Source organism: Somniosus microcephalus, chromosome 7, assembly GCF_052327205.1.
Source record: "Somniosus microcephalus isolate GS21.2 chromosome 7, FLI_Smic_1.0, whole genome shotgun sequence".
Lineage (NCBI taxonomy): Eukaryota > Metazoa > Chordata > Chondrichthyes > Squaliformes > Somniosidae > Somniosus > Somniosus microcephalus.
Window position 1 is genome coordinate 114,835,449 of NC_140993.1, and position 20,411 is coordinate 114,855,859.

Consider the following 20,411-nt stretch of genomic DNA (forward strand, 5'->3'; position numbering starts at 1 on the left):
ATCAGGTCAGATGCTGGGTATTCTGTGGCGAGTGACTCACCTCCTAACTCCCCAAAGCCTTTCCACCACCTACAAGGCACAGGTCAGGAGTGAGATTGAATACTCTCCACATGCCTGGATGGGTGCAGCTGCAACAACATTCAAGAAGCTCGACACCATCCAGGACAACTCAGTCCGCTTGATCGACAACATCCACTCCCTCCACCACCAGTGCACATTGGCTGCAGTGTGTACCATCTACACGATGCACTGCAGCAACTCGCCAAGGCTACTTTGACCTCCACCACCTAGGATGACAAGGGCAGCAGGTGCATGGGAGCACCATCACCTCCAAGTTCCTCTCGAAGTCTCACACCATCCCAACTTGGATTATATATTGCCGTTTCTTCATTGCCTCTGGGTCAAAATCCTGGAATTCCCTACCTAACAGTACTGTGGGGTAACTTCAGCGATTCAAGATGGCTCACCATTAACTTTTCAAGGGCAACTAGGGATGCCCACACCCCAAGAATGAATAATAAAAAGAAAATCTACACTCAGAAGACTGTCAGATTTCAAAACAAAGCCACCTTTTAATTTGAAACAATTAGAAAATGGAGACTAAAGGGTCGATTGGGGGGGGGGAATGGGGGAGGAAATCCCGACAGTGAGTTCAATGTGAGGCCTGGGCCATTTTAACTCCCGAACCTCAATAAAGCAGAACTGTCCCTCAACCAAATCCAGTGGGAATGATGACAGGACCAGTGAATGGGATCATGAATAAGGTCGGGAGCCTGAGGATGCTGGGGACACACAGGAACAGTCCCGAGCATGAAGTTAGTGCTGGGGTGTGAGTTTGAATGAAGAAGCTGAAGCTTGGAGAAACAAGGCTTGCGGTGGGGAGGCCGAACAATCAGGGGGAGTACTGCATATCCTGGCCCACAAGAATTTGACATAAAGGTAAAATTTAAATATTCACCTTGGGCTCTTCTGGTCCTCCCACCGTCTCCTGCTAGCATGTGCTGTTGGGTTTGGTGCTGTGCTGGCCTCCCGAGATTTTAAGTTAAAATGGGATTGTGGTGTCGATGAGGTCATTGGCCCAAAACTTTTGCATGTGGGCCAAGCGCCCACCCGCCTGGAGCACGCAGCAATCCCATGGCCGATCTGACATCAGTTAAGATGGTGGGGGTGGCAATGCATCGGAAATGTGGCGTGAAACCCCCCCCCCCGCCAGCTTAGCCCCCGCCACCCGCACCGTTCCCGCCAAGCAGGGTTAAATCGACCCTTAAGACACACATTCAGAGCTCGGACTATTTTAAAGTAACAGTTCTTCCAAAAAAGCACCTACCCTAAAGATTGCCTTTGCACTGAACTGCACATCAATTTGTTTTAACAGCTACATAAGGATTCCACTGTATGTTCAAATAGGTTTTCAGCAGGCCTATTATTAATTCGGCTGTGTCACTCATAACGTGGTTACTGATTTGGTTGCTATGCAATTTTATAAAAATCACTGTGCTCTGCATCCTGCAATGTCGTGATGAAGCTAGCCTGCGGGCATGACAGCTTGGATGCAGTCTTAAAACTGAACACCCTGCTCTTTGTATCCTTAAGTCTAGCAGTAATGCACAATGATGTGAAATTGTGATTTGGCAGAGCATGTGATATCAATGATAATTTTTCATTCATTTCCAGTGTCAGTAATTGTTGTGCTGAGTTACTGATAGTATTGAAACTGTAGACAAATTACTATTTACAGGCTTGAAATAAAAATTCTACAATTGTGATTCAACTACCCTGCCACTTCTTGCTTACATTTAGATAAAACAGACATAAATGGAAGCAACATGAATATAGAATTTTTAAAAAAGCAAAAAAGCACAGATGTTGGCGTTCTGAAATATGAACAGAAAGTGCTGGCTGCACTCATCAGGACAGTCAGCATCTATGGAAAAAACAGATGAGTTAACATCTTGGGTGCAGACCCTAGAACTTGCCACTTCAATTCCCCATCCAACTCCCATCCTGACCACTGCCCTTGGCCTCCTACGCTGCTCCAGTGAATCTTAAGGAAGAGCACCTTATCTTTCTGTTAGGCACTTTGCAGAGTTAATATTAACTTTAATAACTTCAGACCTTAACTATAGCTCCCACTTTTTCTTTGGCAGGAAATGCAGGAACGATAGCATGGTGGTTATGTTCCTGGACTAGTAATCTAGAGACCTGGACTAATGATCCAGAGACCACAGCAGCTAGAGAATTTGAATTCAGTTAATTAAACAAAAACCTGGAATAAAAAGCTAGTATCAGTACTGGTGACCATGAAACTATTGGAGTGTCGTAAAAACCCATCTGGTTCACTAATGTCCTTTAGGGAAGGAAATCTGCCGTCCTTACCTGGTGTGGCCTATATGTGACTCCAGACCCACAGCAATGTGGTTGACTCTTAACTGCCCTCTGAAATGGCCTAGCAAGGCACTCATTGTAACAAACTGCTGCAGAAAACAATAATAAGAATGAAACCGGATGGGCCACCCGGCATCAACCTCGGCACTGGCTTCGGACACGACAACAGCACGCCCAGCTCAGTCGACCCTGCAAAGTCCTCCTCACCAACATCTGGGGACTTGTGCCAAAATTGGGGGAGAGCTGTCCCACAGATTAGTCAAGCAACAGCCTGACATAGTCATATTCACACAATCATACCTTTCAGCCAATGTCCCAAACTTCTCCATCACCATCCCTGGTTATGTCCTGTCCCGCCACCAGGACAGACCCACCAGACATGGCAGTACAGCGGTATACAGTTGGAAGGGAGTGGTCCTGGAAGTCCTCAACATTGACTCCGGTCCCCATGAAATCTCATGGCTTCAGGTCAAGCATGGGCAAGGAAACCTCCTACCACCTACTGCCCTCCCTCAGCTGATGAATCAGTACTCCTCCATGTCGAACACCACTTGGAAGAAGGACTGAGAGTACCAAGGGCACAGAATGTACTCTGGGTGGGGGACTTCACAGAATCACAGAAACCCCACAGTGCAGATAGAGGCCATTTCGGCCCATCGAGCCTGCACCGACACATATCCCACCCGATCCCCATAACCCCTACACCAACACATATCCCACCCTATCCCTGTAACCCCACGTATTTAATCCCCCTAACACTAAGGGTCAATTTATCATAGCCAATCAACCTAACCCGCACATCTTTGGACTGTGGGAGGAAACCGGAGCACCCAGAGAAAACCCACGCAAACACGGGGAGAATGTGCAAACTCCACACAGACAGTCGCCCGAGGCCGGATTCGAACCCAGGTCTCTGGCGCTGTGAGGCAACAGTGCTAACCACTATGCTACCGTGCTGCCACTTCAATGTCCATCACCAAGAGTGGCTCAGTAGCACCACTACTGACCGAGCTGGCCGAGTCCTGAAGGACATAGCTGCCAGACTGGGCCTGCGGCAGGTGGTGAGAGAACCAACACGAGGGAGAAACATACTTGACCTCATACTCACAAACAGCAATGTGATAATGACCAGATAATCTGTTTTTGCTATGTTGGTTGAGGGATAAATATTGGCCAGGCCACTGGGGATAACTCCCCTGCTCTTCTTCGAAATAGTGCCATGGGATCTTTTATGTCCACTTGAGAGAGCAGACGGGGCCTTGGTTTAACGTCTCATCCAAAAGATGGCACCTCCAACAGTGCAGCACTCCCTCAGCACTGCACTGGAGTGTCAGCCTAGCTTTGTGTGCTCAAGTCCCTGGAGTGACAATGCTGGCAGACTGCTGTTCTAGGCCTACAATGCCATAAAATGAGCAAATGTTAGAATGCTGCTCCAAGAAACATGTTCAAGTAACTGGCCTTATAATGTACTGCTTATGATGTTTGTATGTATGCCCTTGTGGGATTAAGTGAGAAGGAGACAGAGCATAAGAGCAGGATTATACTGGCCTGAGCCCAAGAGAGGCCTGCTGCTTCATCTTTCCCTCTTACCTAAGGAGCACATGCACTTATACATAAACCCTGCGGACTATCCGAATGGAAGAAAGTCATCATTCAGCTAGATTGTGTTACAGTAATTTATGGTGTGAAGCTCTTGAGCACAAGTGTACCAAGCCACTCAGTTGTAATGTATAGCTTGATTGTATGCCCTATTGAAGTATATGGGTGTGAATGTCTTGGAACTTCTTCCACTCTGCTATCATAACTTCACTGGAAACCCCATTGGCATGAGTAAATGGATTCCACCAAAGTTACGGCAATAGGGTGGCCAGAACTCTGAGGAAATTCAGCCCTGTGTATGCATGAGATGCAATGAAAGAGCTGTAAAGTTGTGTGAGGGCTTAGCATGGGTGAGTCGTATATATGGAATGGGTTGACAGGCAAAATTTTATGGTATTTAAATCTGGGCTAGCTATCTAACACATGACACTGTTGGATAGACTTACTTTGCCATATTCCTTAAAGTGTGCCATCTTCATCCACCTCTATTACACATATTCTCCAGGTACTGTCTACAGCATTTATCCTGACCATTACCTCATGATTGGCACGCGCATTACTGTCTTGTGGGAAAGGTACCCTAGAATGCGAAACAGTGCAACCATCCTTGCACCCACCTCATTCAGCAGCATCTCCACTTGGAGCATTCATCAAACAAGAGCTTGTGTGCTGCATCACTCCACTATTTCCAACAGATTATTTCATGCCTCCACATTGGGTCTGCTTCACTTCATTTTGCCTGTCGTTTCTTCTCCCCATGCAGCTTTGGTAAACTGTTTTAATCCATTTTGAATCTTTCTAAAGACTCAGAATTTTTGCCCCTTGTGGCTTAAGTGGCCTCACCCATAAATGTGAGCAGTAGCCCTTTAAGAACTGCTGGCTCATTTCATATCCCACCCATGCATGAAACATGCTTCTTACACTGGGTCAATGTGCAGAGAGAGAGCATACAAAAATGGCCCAGAAATTCGGGTCCCAACGCGTGAGTACGCACGGGGTACTCACGCGTGGACCCGATGGAAGTGCCGGAATCTTGCATGCACTACGCATGCGCGGGAAACCGGCACTTCCGATCCTCTGAACCAAGGGGTTCAGAGGTCAAACGCGTGCACGCGGGAGTCTGCGCGTGCGCGTTGAACTTCCTTTTTTTTTACAGGTTTTAACGTGCGGGTAAGTCTGTACATTTTAGAAATGTAAAAAGCAGCCGTAAGGACTTCATTTTCAAAGGTAAGTGGTCAATTATTTAAAATTAAAACATTTTTTCCACAGGTTTTTTACTTTTAAATACTTTAAAGCAAGGTAAGTTTATTTTTAGCCCCGTTTTTTTATAAAACTATTTTTTTCAAAAATTTAAATTTTTGTTTAAAATAGTTATTTAATGTCATTTATAGTTTATTTACAAAGTGTGATGTTTTTTTAAAATTTATTTGAAGGTAAAATAGTTTTATAGCCTCAGCATTTATACGTTTTGACAGGTCTATCTGTCAAGACTTATGAATGGAGCATTCCCTGCTCCGATTGGCTGCCTGTTTCTCACGTGATCCCAGGGGACGCATCGCACTAACTACGCCCCTGGGACACGCCAGCATAGCGCGCCGGCCTCTGGGACAGGCCTCAGAGAGGAATTCCACGCAGGCCAAGAGGTCAACTGCCGGCGCGCTAGGGAAGTGTAGGTCGGGGGCTGGCACCCGCGGGAAGCCCCCGACCCGAATTTCTGGGCCATTGTAATGAGCTGATCTCACGAAACGCATATGCTGTGGTCCAATCCTGCCAGCACTGCACTAGGACCAGATAATCGACCTATTGTTTCATTAGTTACATTGGATTAAACACATATTAGAACTGTATAGGGACTGCTACTGATGCCAGACATATGCAAAAAAATTTGTGCAGTTCAAGTCCTGCAGAGAAATATGGACAGAAGTTTTTCTTTTTGTAGCTTCATTATTTCACAAATCAATATTTGTGAGCAAATTAAAGAAGATATAATGAAGAATATTTAAAAATCCTGCTGTGTGGGAGAATTGTTTTTTTAAAAGAAAACTATGTCATACATACAAGATTGTTTGGAAGCTGAAGAGGTGATCATTCAGGTCGATTCGTTTAGTCTGTTTTGGGGCTTTGTCGTGCCTTTATTCAGTTTTCAACCTTTTGAATTTACCTGATCATAATTATGACCTTATTGACTTCATGTCATACTGCTTTTCAAGCATCCTAGACTAGAAATCCCACAATCTAGTTGGAGGGGGTGGATGTGAGGCAGGATTTCCGCCCGCTGCTTTGCCATGCTGCTGATCTCGTTCTGGTGACTGGCTCATTAGAGTATGCAGAGTGGCGCCTCCATGCTTGAAGCAGCACAACAGAGATGCCCGCCGCACTAAGGAGGAAGAAGTTGGAGCAGACCCGGCAGTTCTGAAAGGAGCCATTTAAGGCCCAAATCAGACTGAAGAAAATAATGTTTCAACCCTCCAGTCAGGAGGCAAATGGACAACTTGGAAATGAGAATGGACCCGTCTGGAATCAATTACTTTCTGCCTTCTTCATTAGGTCCCACTTCAGTCCCACAATGGGACCAACTCCTGTTCTCATCATTGAGGCTATCAAGGGTAAGTTGGTTGTAATTCCTGGGAATGCCCCTAAACACGCCCCCAATTTTGCTGTACGACCTTATGGGGACAGGGCTAAGAAGTGCCCACCGCCCCACCTTGGTGCAATTTTTAATATTCTGTTCAATGGGGGAAAAACTTGATTTAAATTGTAGATGGCCACTTTTGATGTAAACAGCACAGCATCCTGTATTCTGATAGAGCTGTTTGTTGTTCAGTGTAAATCTTGCAACACTTAGCTGATATGTGAGCTCCTCGGATAAACGTGCTTTCTGCTGTTTAATGTGTGAATTGTGGTGAGCAGTATGGCCTAGAAATTCGAGATCGCTAAAAACCGGTGCCACTGTGGGCCAGAGTTGACAGCGACCGAAATTAATGGCGCTGGCAGGACCGGAATATTGACGCTGGTTATTAATTAACATTAGCCCAGGGCTAAACTCACCATGCAAGGCCGTTTTCGTGGCGTTAGTCCCAGCAGGAGGTCCAATGTAGTGTGGCGGTAGCGTCATTGCAGCAAGAGCAGCCTGCTCTTAAAGCAAGTCAGTCCTTTTAGAAAGCAGTCTGGCCCCTTAAAGGGGAACTGCCTTCTAAACTGAAAAAAGTCATGTAAAAATAGGCAGTTTTTAGCTCTTACAGCTCAACTGCCTTCTGAAAAAAAATTACATTAAAAAGAATTCCCAAATGGGAGTCTTCAGCTCGTAAAGCTGAATTGCCTTCCGCACCTAAAAAAATGGGAAAAGTGTTTCAGCACGAACACAAATGGCTCAGCAAGCCAGGGAAAGGGCACCCAGGGTCTCGCACGCAGCACTCCAGCTTTGTGCAGGGGGTCAACACTGCAAGAGAGGTCCTCTACCCACAGAGGCCAGAAGGCGCTCCAGAAAGAACGATGTGGGACCAGATCGCCGAGGCTGTCACTGCCAGCATTGTCGCCCCCATGACCTAGCTCCAGTGCTGAAAGAAGTTTCATGACCTCAGACCAGTGGTCAAGGTCAGTGAATGCATCTTCAAAAGCCATCTCCTACCAACTGCACCACTAGCCTCACATACTTCTCAATCACGACTCCCCTGCTCCCATCACTCACCTACCAACAATCTGTACCAAACACGAGGCACACCTCCTATTCCTAGCTTCGCCACACCCCCTTGGTGCTGGCCATTCTTGGCAGGGGCATGGCTGAGCCCTTGGCCAGCGGCGGGGCAGAAAGGATACAAGATCCTGGTATCCTCATACATTACCCTCCTTCTCGCATGCACCTCTTGCTTTCCTGCCCTCCCCTCACCAGAACTCCACCCTTGTACCTTCCTCATTTCACACACCCAAGAAATGCGGCCAATGGTTGACCAAGAAGAGGGAGAGGAGAGTGAAGAAGAAATACCGTCACTCAATTTAACACTGTCAGCCACCAGCTCCTCAAGGTCGACCAACAAGGTCATTTGCAGTGTCCCCCACTGAACATCAGCAGCCTTCCACCAGCCATGCAGCAGTCACTGGGGTAGCACTGCGTGACATCAGTAGACAAAGGCACACACAAAACATTCACTAAGGGAATGCTTAAGGGTGATGAGTTGATTTCTTGATGTCATATTGGATGGATAGATGTATAAAGTTGGATTGGAAAGTATGCTTTGTGGTGGCTTTTATTTCAGCATTGTGACCAAGAGGATGCTGTGATGGTCAGTAACAGAGGGAAGGTAAGGGGTGGAACAAATGTTGAAAGAGAAATTGCGGTTGTGGTCACTGGGACCGCAGGTGGATTATTCCATCCCAGTTATCTCGCCTAGAAAGGGCTGTCTGGGTTGCATCCTTCCTTCCGCTTCCCCCTCTTCTGCTACCTCTTCTTCTGCTACCTCCTCTTCTGCTTCCTCCTCTTCTGCTTCATAAGAAACATAAGAAATAGGAGCATGAATAGGTCACTTGGCCCCTCGAGCCTGCTCCGCCATTCAATAAGATCATGGCTGATCTTGGGCTCAAAGCTACTTCCCCACCCGCTCCCCATAACCCTTCACTCCCTTATTTTGCAAAAATTTGTCTATCTCCACCTTAAATGTATTTAATGATCCAGCCTCCACAACTCTCTGGGGCAGATAATTCCACAGATTTACAACCCTCTGAGAGAAGAAATTCCTCCTCATCTCAGGTCTAAAGGGTGACCCTTTATTCTAAAACTGTGCCCCCACGTTCTAGATTTCCCCATGAGGGGCAACATCCTCTCTGCATCTACCTTGTCGTGCCCCCTCAGTATATATTTCAATAAGATCACCTCTCATTCGTCTAAATTCCAATGAGTATAGGCCCAGCCTGCTCAACCTTTCCTCATAAGTCAATCCCCTCATCTCTGGAATTAACCTAGTGAATCGTCTCTGAACTGCCTCCAATGCAAGTATATCCTTCCTTAAATAAGGAGACCAAAACTGTACGCAGTACTCAAGGTGTGGTCTCACCAATACCCTGTACAGTTGTAGCAGGACTTCCCTGCTTTTATACTCCAACCCTTTTGAAGTAAAGGCCAACATTCCATTTGCCTTTTTAATTACTTGCTGTACCTGCATGCTAACTTTTTGTGTTTCATGCACAAGGACCCCGAGGTCCCTCTGAACTGTAGCATTTTGTAATCTCTCTCCATTTAAATAATAATTTGCTTTGTTATTTGTCCTGCCAAAGTGTATAACCTCACACTTTCCCACATTATACTCCATCTGCCAAATGTTTGCCCACTCACTTAGCCTGTCTATATCCCTTTGCAGGTTCTTTGAGTCCTCTGCACAACTTGCTTTTCCACCCATCTTTGTATCATCCGCAAACCTGGCTACATTACACTCAGTCCCTTCATCCAAGTCATTAATGTAGATTGTAAATAGTTGAGGCCCCAGCACCGATCCCTGTGGCACCCCACTGGTTACCATTTGCCAAGCGGAAAATGACCCATTTATCCCGACTCTCTGCTTTCTGTTAGTAAGTCAATTCTCTATCCATGCTGAAATATTACCCCCAATTCTGTGAGCTCTTATCATATGCAGTAACCTTTTATGTGGCACCTTGTCGAATGCCTTCTGGAAATCCAAATACACTACATCTACTGGTTCACCTTTGTCCACCCTGCTCGTTACCTCCTCAAAGAACTCCAGCAAATTTGTTAAACATGATTTCCCTTTCATAAAACCATGCTGACTGCATTATGATTTTCCAAATGCTGTGCTACTGCTTCCTTAATGAAGTACTCCAGCATTTTCCCAACGACAGATGTTAGGCTAACTGGTCTATAGTTTCCTGCTTTCTGTCTCCCTCCTTTCTTAAATAGGGGTGTTACATTTGCGGTTTTCCAATCCATTGGGACCTCTCCAGAGTCCAGGGAATTTTGGTATATTGCAACCTTCCTCCTTTTCTGCATCTTCCTCTTCCCTCTGCGAGTGGATGGTGTAAATCTAAAATAAAAGCATAAAATGCTGGAAATATTCAGCAGGTCAGGCAGCATCTTGACCTGAGACATGAACTCTGTTTTTCTCTCCATGGATGCTGCCTGACCTGCTGAGTATTTCCAGCATTTTCTGTCTTCTCAGAGGCGTTCCTTTACCAACCTAGGCCTTACAAGCATCCAGCAGCACTCCCTGCACACTTTAAAAACTTTTAACATGTATTGCACCAAGCCACTACTTCAAAAAAATACAAAAAATCCAGTCCGAAAGCTTAAATACAAACTTACCTGAAAGATGTGTGTCTCCCTTTAAGAAGTGCTGACAGAGTCTCTGTCAGTTTACTGCATGCTTGCCTTTCAGACCAAGCTTAGGACGCAGGGCTAAACTCAGCGCAAAGGTCAAAGTTCGCAGAGCGTGGTGTTAAGTCGGTGTTGCACGCCGACAGACGTCACGCTCACCATATTTGCATTTCCAGGGCCAGCGCTGCCGCCCTCTCCAAATAGTGCCGACCGAATCACGCGCCAAAGATTGCGGCATGAATGGGTGGCAGTAAGTAGCCCAATTTCTGGGCCTATACTTATAAAAAGGGGAATTTCAGTGAATCTGTGCCCCTTTGGGGAGCCTCACTCAATTGAAGCATGGGTCAGAAATTGGGTTACAACACTGTAGCACCAATTCTCTAGCCCACACTCTTATCAAGTAAGGCTCGAAGGTAAGGCTTTGGATTGCCAAATAAACACCATAGTGAATTTTATTTGGATATTTATGTTTGTTGTATTGTCATATGATATTAATGCAACTATCATTAAGTTTGGTTGGAACTATGACTTCAGTGGAATTACCAGATTAAAAACATGAATTTGATGCTGTTCTGTGATTTGGACAATTTTTGTTGTTTGAGCTGTTAGAAGCTCACTTTTAAACTCCCTGCTTGGGGAAACAGTATCAAGAAGGGTCTGCAAACCTAAAGTCTGCTAAAATCTGGGAAACCTGGCCCGAGCTATTTTAGCTTGTGGCCTCATTGCCATGTCGCCAGCCCACATCCCCCTAGAATGGACGGGAAACAGCTACCGAACTCTGGAAAATTGTGTGGCCCATGACTGCATGCCAGCACTCAGGTACATCTGAGGATGGGGGTTTCAGGTGGATCCCATGGGAGGAAAGAGAGAGGAGTTCGTGGCAGGGGAGGCCTAAACTTTCCTTGTGGGGCCCAGAGGAGCATTCCTACTCCTCCTGGCGCCACATTAAAGATCTTACTTGTTTGGGCCTCTTCACCTTCCCGACAGGTCCCGATTCTCGTCACACTGGCAGAAAAGCCACAGGGACTTCCCCATTACGGCCTGATTCAAAATTGCAATCGGGGCCGATGATGTCATCGTACCCCAATCTGCATATTTAACAGAAGGCCTTAGTCACTCATCCAGAAGCTGGTGTAAAAATCACAGCCAGCAGGACCCGGGAGTCTCGAGAGCGGGTAATTAACCTGGGCGATTTTAACTGCCCACCCTCCCAGTTTCTAGGTTAAATTCGATCTTTATACTATTTCTTCGGATGTAGTGCTTGCTGAGGATAATAGACTCTTTATGTTTTCTCTTGATGTATGTTTATGCAGATTGGCGTAAATTTTGCAAAGTCCTGCTCGTGAAGTGGAGTCTTGCTTGACTGGACTGCAGATTGGAAAGTCGGGAGTGGATATCAGCGTGCTCAATTCACTGTACTTCTGATTTTGTGATGATTATTTAAAATCATCAAAAATTTGAGAGCATTGTCAATTGGGCCACTGACATTTGTAGCTGAATCTGTGATCTACGATCCGATCGAGCAAGACTCTGCAACAGGAACAGAGGCTCACAAAACATACCCTGTTCTGACGAAAGGTACATCGACCTGAAACGCTGACTCTGTTTCTCTCTCCACAGATGCTGCCTGACCTGCTGAGTATTTCCAGCATTTTCTGTTTTTATTTCAGGTTTCCAGCATCCACAGTATTTTGTTTTTGTAACCTATTATTGAATATTTTGTATGTCATATCTCAATTTATAACTTGTAAACAAATATATTAGTTATTGCAGTCAGTATCCCTGATTTCAATATCCGCCATTTCAATGTGAGTGTAATATCATAGTACAAGGCTACATTTAATCCAGTATGCTGATTACTACAAATAGGGTAATTGGCAATTCTCTAGTCTGCAATTTTGCACAGTCAGATTATTGGAAAAGTACTGCACCTGGATTGTTGGGAACTAGATCTGCTGTGAAATGTTAAAAGAGAACCGGTTCTATAAAATCCAAAATTTTAACTGTCCCCATTTTCTGAACTTTAGTAATACTGACATACACTGCCTCATTCATTGGCATAAATTTAGTATCTTGTAGGCTGGAATTCCACTCAGTGCACTGGTGTTACAGGTTGCGCCAGGCACAGAGGGGGCAGGAAACCAGGGGTCAGAGGCCTTGCACCTGATTTGCACTTATACACGTCGTTTCAGATCTTCCGTGGGGGTGCGGGAAGCTCATGCTAATTCACAGGGCACGCTGCATTAAACCTCTAAAAAGTATATAAACTACAGTAGGGCGTCCTTGTCCCACAAATCCACATCAGTTCAGCACAGAGCCAATGGAAGTGATTTTCTGCTCTTCTTAAAGCTATATCTGCCTAGGATTGGTAAGAATGTTTTCCTTTTTTTAACTTTTTGTTTTTGTTTTATTACATTTATTTTAGAACATTGATCTTTTTGCATTTCAATTTCATTTACAGGGGTATTTTGCATATTCATCGCTTGGTCAGTAAACTGGCAGAACAGATCGTTCCCCCCCCCCCTAATTATAGAACCTAGATGATTTTAATTTCCATTGAACAGGAATGAAAGTTGAGCCAGTTTATACAATGGATGGGCGATCCGCTCTGTCAGTTTACTGAAAGTGAAAATTACCCTAACTGTTTTATTTTTTCCCTCTTAACACCTATAAGTCATAAGTGTTTCACTGTCATATGCAATGGCCCCAGCTATAGGCTGCACAGACTTTAGGCATTCTTCTTGCCTCCTAGACGCTGGAGGACAAGAAGAATTTCCAGAGGATTTCTCAGAAGAATGTTTGCCTTTGCTTGAGGTGAGTGGCTTGAACTCACTATTGTCCAGGTAGACTGATCCATAGATGCCACTAGAGATCCATAAGCATGTTACAAGAAACTCAATAAAGGAGGCCATTCTTCAGGTTGGTATTGATCCCTCAAGGTGGCATCTGCTTGTAACTGCAAAAAAGAGGTTGGAAGTCAAAGAAATACATGCTAACCTGGGTGTCTGTGAAGGCTTTTGCAGCAAAGTAATCTAAATAACCTGAGGCTAAGGCCTTGAAAGATGTGAATTTGGCAAGGTTTGCAATTCTTCATTGCATCTTGAAGGTATGTCCTCCTGAGGCATGGGTATGCATGAGGTGAGGCCCCTGCACAGGGGCAAAGCTGTTCTAGCATCTATGAATAATGACTCAATGAACTGAAGCAGAAATTTTGGAGCAGCCAGTACGTGCTTCATTGGCGCAATATGTGCTTGCCATGTAATGCAAAAACCTCAATTGTACCAGTAGTAGAATTTCAGGCCCTTTGTTACCACTTTTTGAGTTGAATAGTAAACATAGGCGCTTACCACTGCAGAACTGTCTAAAATGCCATAACAATCTTGATCTTCTTGTTTCAAACAAATAAAGCATTAGGCAAAAAAAAACATATCCTGCGGCCATTATGTTGCTCCTATTGCCACTATTATAACTATTGTTTGAGAAAAGAAATAAAAATAAATGAACATATAAAATTAGCATTGCAGAGAGAGGGGAGACTTTTAACAATCAATAATGCAGCAGGCTTTTCTTGTCGTGAAAATAGAAGTCCACAGTGAATTTCATATGGAATGACATTACTGTATCTTTTTAAACAGGACAGCTAAAACGAACAAGAGGAGAGGAAATTGATGTTGAAACCCCAGGATCTATCCTGGTGAACACTAACCTGCGAGCCTTAATAAACAAGCACACGTTTGCCTCTCTACCACATCATTTTCAACAACAGCTCCTGATTTTACTGCCAGAAGTAGATAGGCAGGTGAGCAGAGTATAAATGACTTTGCATGTTGTGTTAGCTGCATACATGTCGAACACTGAGTCTCATAATGCAGTGAAGCAAACTTTGGCTAAATTGTTTTTGCCTGCTAACTGACAGTGGGAAATCTAATATGTAAAAAAAAAACTTATTACAGTTATAATGAAAGGTAACACATGAAACATTAAACAATCTTTCTCTTTCAGATGCTGATCAACATGTTATGTATTTCCAACATTTTCTGTTTTTATTTTGAGTTTTTTTATGCATAGAAACATTTTATATCAAGAAGCCAGTCATTACAAACAGATTATAAATTGCAACAGGAAAAATGATAAACATTAATAAAATGGCATAAACATGAAAAAAATGTTTTTTTTTTGCAAACAGAAAAGTTATACACTAGTTTCCATATTGTCATGATAGTGATGTACAGTATAAGGGTTGATTCCACAATCCATCAGCCCCAGCTGTGTATGGGATGGAGATAGAGCTGCAACACTGCAGCCTGGTGTCCTGAACTATGAACCCATCAAAAAAGACTCCCCGTTGGGTGTACAAGTGCACAGAATCACCCCTATTCTCTCAACACGGAATTTAAGGAAGGGTACATTGATAGCATAGCTATGCTTGTTGGTGCAGTAGTTTACACCCACAGGGCCAGGGCAGGCTGCTTCAGGTAAGAGTCAGGTTGTGTAATCTCATGTCAAACAGAAATTACTTTATTTGGTATAAATGTAAAATTGTAGAATATAATTTCTTAGTTCAGTCTTATTTTATTAAGAGGTTGTAAACATTTTCTGAAAGCACTTAAACAGGAATAATTTCTCGTCCAATTTCCTATTCGACTCTATATGGTTTTTCTTCCTCCCACCACTACCCCCCCCCCGCCCCTGTTGCAATGGGAGACTTGCAATTTTGCTCTTTTATATTATAAAAATAAAGTGAATTCTACTACATGATAATTACCATCTGTAGTACAATTAATAGTATCATAATTGCTACAACTAAATAGGCATCCGTTCATACCTGCCTAACACAAAATAGTTCAGCCATAGTTCATTACTAAAATCAAAAGTCTGTATTTATTCAACAAAATCGCTAAGATTGTGTAAGACTGGATAAGAAATGTAATTTTGTTGTTATGGTAACCTGTACACCTGATAATCAAGAGTGTCCACCCTCATTTAGATTAAGTTAATCTTGTGATTCCTTCTTGTTGTAGGAATAGGTTGTAGACATAGCCCAGTGTAACAGAAAATATTGAAATTCGGGTCGTGGGCTTCCCGCGGGTGCAAGCCCCTGACCTGCACTTACCTAGCGCGCCGGCCGTTGAGCTGTGGGCCCGCGTGGGATTCTGATCCTGGGCCTCCTCCAACTGCCAGAGTGCAGTGCTTGCGTATCCCAGGGGCGCAGTTAGTTCGATGCGTCCCCTGGGATCACATGGGCCATGGAGAGCCAATGGTAGCAGGGATTGCTTCATTCATAAGTTTGACAGGAAGAGCTGTCAAACCTATCAATACTATAAGCCCCAAAACATCACTAAAACTTCAAATACATTTTTTAAAAACCATCACATTTTTAAAATAACTATAAATTACATGAAATAACTATTTTAAACAATAATTTAAATTTTTGAAAACGTTAATTGCATTTTCTAATGGAGCTAAAAATAAACTTAAAGTATTTAAAAATAATAAACCTGTGGAAAAAATGTTTTAATTTTAATTAATTCACCACTTACCTTGTTAAAAGCAGGCCTTGTGCCTGCTTTTTAAAAGTGTAACTGCTAGAGACTTACCCTCCCGGAGAAACCTGCAAAAAAAACGTAAGTTTGATGCGCACGCGCTACCTCTCCGGCACACGCGTTCCACCTGTCAACCCCTTCTTTCAGGGGAACGGAAGTGCCGGTTTCCCGCGCATGCGCAGTGCATGCACGGAACCGGCACTTTCGTTGGGCCTACGGGTGAGTACCCCATGCGCACTCACGCGTTGGGACCCGAATTTCTGGGCCATTCTGTTAAATAAGGTACTTCAATTAATTGACTGATCAATGAGGACTAAAATATCTTCCTATTTTTAAGTATATCTGCCACCCACTTCCAATTTACCATTTTTAACATGTAAATTAACCATCTCATGATGTGGTTTATAGCATTTTCTGGCCTTATAGTACATCTAAATATTATTAAAAAATGAATATTAAATATATAAAATCATTTTTATTCCTATGGACGATTAAATTGTCTACTTGTGCATCCTCAATTTTAATGGCTCTACCATTGGCGGCCGTGCCTTCAACTGCTGAGGCCCTAAGCTCTGGAATTCCCTCCCTAAACCTCTCCGCCTCTCTATCTATTTTTCCTCCTTTAAGTCGCTCCTTAAAACCTACCTCTTTGACCAAGCTTTTGGTCACCTGCCCTATTATCTCCTTATGTGTCTCGGTGTCAAATTTTGTTTGATAATGCCCTTGTGAAGCGCCTTGGGATGTTTTACTACGTTAAAGGTGCTATAAAATGAAAGTTGTTGTTGTGTTGAGCGTGAGATTTCCCAGTATCAGCTTTATTGCATATCCAAGCATATTTCTGTGCCAACAACAGTGAGCCCTGCAGCAACATGACCATACATGTACATGCGGCAACCAACTAAAAGGCTGCCTGAGTGCTTTACCTTCTGCCTTGGAGAAGTAGCACTCAGGTGAGAGTATACTCTTGTTGGCATTCATCGTAAGACCACATACTAAACGTAGGCAAAGTGCGGATACTCTTACCTTACCAATCTTCTTGCATCCAGAAAATGTCTTACACATCTGTTCTCATGGATTTGGGAGACTTAATTGATTCACTCTACCACCTCCATCCAGGCATTTTCAACTAGGTCCCTGATTGGAGGTTACCCCTCAGCTCTATAAAGGACAACCCTGCTTTGTAGTATTTATTGTATTTATTGGAACAACATCTCCTGATCTACATCCTCAAAAGAAACGGTCCTGCTATTCTTCCTTTTTGCTACTATACTAAAATGCCATCAAGGAAGCTTTAAATTTTCAATGCTCAGCTCAATATTGCTGACTCCCTAAATGTCCCACCCTGTGACCCCAGGATACCAGCTGTAGCGGGTGGATGCAAATTATTAAAATGAGCAACCCAACAAGCCCATCACTTTTTGATAGGTCAACTCTACCTATATATTCTGCTCAATATATTCCTCAATCCTTTCTCTTTACAGAAATGTATCTTAAGATTTCTTCATATTCTGCTTTAAGAGAACAGCAGTAATCAAGCAGAGAACTAAAATCTGTGACTCACTCCTCATTTTTCTTTTCCCTGGACCAATAAGTTGGAGGTTTATGTTATGCACTACCTTTAATGGCAGCTTTCGGGAGTCATAAAAATTTAAGACCTGAAGTCGTCGAAGGTGCAAGGTTCACTCACTTATATTGTTGGGAGTACGGCAAAGGCCTCCGACACCAAAATATCTGCAAGACCATGTTTTGTCTTTTGACCTATTTATACTCATTGTTTCAATGGCCTTCCCTGGTAGCTTATCCCACAACTCTAATATTAATAGTAGTAGTGTTCTTCAACCTTGTATGACGAGCGCAAACAGCAGTTGTCCAAAAACAAACCCTGCATCCCAGAGCTTTTTCTCCATTTGTCATTATCTTCTGCTTTCTATTGCCAAGTCAGAATTTAGTCCAGCTGATTTTCTTCCCCCAGAAATCACAAACCTTTGCACAGTTGGTCAATTGACCTGTTAGACAAGAGAATGAAATTGTAAGCCTCCTGTGCACAAATTCAATACCTGTTATGAAGGTATTTTTTGACAGCAGTATCAAACAACAGCTATCAAAATAGTCATCCAGGGGCACAGAGCCCAGCTTTACATTGCCTTTCATCACTGAATAAAATATTTACCACTGTGGCATACTGCTTAGCATCAATATAAATAGCAGAAATAAAATCTTTTATAGATCTGCAGTACCATCTGATCTAGTTATCTGATTTTTACCTTTTGGTGTGAACTATTCCTTTACTGCTCTGAATGTATTCCCTTGTTATCAAGATGAACCAACATGGTTCAAATTTATTTCACCTTTCTTCATGTAATTCTTTATTTGCAGCAATAGTGGTTATTTTACTCAATTTCAATATGTAGTTTCTTACCCTCATAGTCACAATATTCTGCTCAGGTTGTCTCTCCTCAGTCTCCCGTTCTGGAATGTCAGGAAGCCATTGTGGGTTGCATGTAGGCCCCACTAAAAAGAATTTAAACAATTGATTGCCGTTCAAATAATGGCCCACATGAAGGCTGAGGCACCAAGGGCTTCGGTCAGAGTGGCCTCTTTCAATCCTGTCGGAGAGGCAAGGGGCTGCTCTGAAGTCCGGATAGGTAGGTGGGGTGGGCATCCCTGCAGTACTGCTACCTCATATTTAAATGACCTTGTCCCCAGATTTGGAATGGGGTCATGGTAGTGAAAAGTGGTGACCAAACGTTTTGCCCCACTGCATTTCCAATGGTACAACAGCACCACTAGAATTTCTGGGCTTATGTCTTTAATTTTGTAAATCATCATTCTTGAAATGTATTTATAACCATCATATTGGTACTTTGCAGTTTGTTCTTGATTCATTCTGCCATAGTTACTTAGTAGGGTGATTTTCCATTGAAGCAATAAGTGCTTCAGCACCCTGAGGAATAAAGAGTAGGAGTACAAGTGTCAAGACACATTTTATTCCAATCATCTATCCCTGTTGCAGGATATGTGGCAGATGGTACATCAGCACAAACAGAAACTTTACATATCTTCTGGGGATTCTACAGGTCACACATTTAGCCCAGCTCAACTTCCTAACAAAGAGAAAACCTAAACTCTGAACTGCTTTTGGGTTAAGATTGCAGTTTTCACTTAATACATAAACAAATCTACATTAAACTTTAATGTGGCTTAGGCCAGTAAGTAGCCCAAGGATAGATCTATCACCCACTGATACAGGTGTTCTGAAACCCTTTGAAAAGCTGCAGTACTTTGTGAGATTAATTAACAATCTCTTCACAAATGACAGATCAGCATAAAATCAAAACGTGTGTAATGTTATCAAATCTCAGAAATGTACACAAAAGCAGAGCACATCCATCCAAACTGGATAAAGTAATGGCTGTGTATATTAACACCAAGGGGGGGAAATTTGGTGGCGCCCCTTTTGGGGTGCTAACTTTGCCGGGGTGCTACTTTTAGCTCCCTGGAAAAGTTAGTGCCCCTGTGCCATAACTTTAGTGGTAGCACCCCAAGCAGGAGGCAGGGCGCTACTGGAAGCGCTCCCCCTCCTTCCTAGGGCACTGCCACTGAATATCGCGGTGCTACCAGTGCGCCGTGGTATTGCAGGCCTTCCCTTCTGATTAAAGGCATGCACCACAGCCCTGCTGGACCACTGGGGAGCGGGGTGCCGGGAAAACAGCCCAGCACTCGAGAGGAGTGCCAGGCTGACCCATTGCGGCCGGCACCCCGCATAAAAAAGCGGAAGGGGGCAGGTGCTGGCAGGCGACCAAAAGAAAATGGACGGCCTGCACCTACCCTTTAATTTGTGCCATCACAGCCGCAAAAACGCCACCCTGACACTGTCGGAATATCGTCCGGTGGTAGCTCAGGGGCACAATCGAAGTTTGTGGCTGGGGCGCTGCGCACAGTGATGATGTCATCGCCAGAGGTGCAGCGCCGCGGGGCGTTAGTGCCGCCACTAACCTCCCGCTGAATTTCGCAGGAGGTGTTACATAGAAACATAGAAGATAGGAGCAGGAGTACGCCATTCGGCCCTTCGAGCCTGCTCCGCCATTCAATGTGATCATGGCTGATCATCCAAATTCAGTACCCTGTCCCTGCCTTTTCCCCATATCCCTTGATCCCTTTAGCCTCAAGAAATATATCCAACTCTTTCTTGAATATATTTAATGAACTGGCAGAGAATTCCACAGGTTCACCACTCTCTGGGTGAAGAAATTCCTCCTCATTTCAGTCCTAAATGGCTTACCCCTTATCCTTAGACTATGACCCCTGGTTCTGGACTCCCCGGCCATCAGAAACATCCTTCCTGCATCTAGTCTGTCCAGACCTGACAGAATTTTATAGGTTTCGATGAGATCCCCTCTCAATCTTCTAAACTCCAGTGAGTATAAGCCCAATCGACACAATCTCTCCTCATACGTCATTCCTGCCATCCCAGGTATCAGCCTGGTGAATCTTCGCTGCACTCCCTCCATGGCAAGAACGTCCTTCCTCAGGTAAGGTGACCAAAACGGCACACAATACTCAAG

The 20,411-nt window shown here is 44.0% G+C and overlaps 1 protein-coding gene across 1 annotated transcript in view; it reads left to right on the forward strand.

Moving 5' to 3' along the window:
- Positions 1-20,411, forward strand: part of LOC147114852 (putative Polycomb group protein ASXL3) — a 440,803-nt gene that overhangs the window by 333,704 nt on the left and 86,688 nt on the right. The window contains exon 8 of the mRNA XM_085992855.1: positions 13,939-14,102. Within this exon, the coding sequence (XP_085848981.1) occupies positions 13,939-14,102 (164 nt within the window). The remainder of the gene's footprint in view (positions 1-13,938; positions 14,103-20,411) is intronic.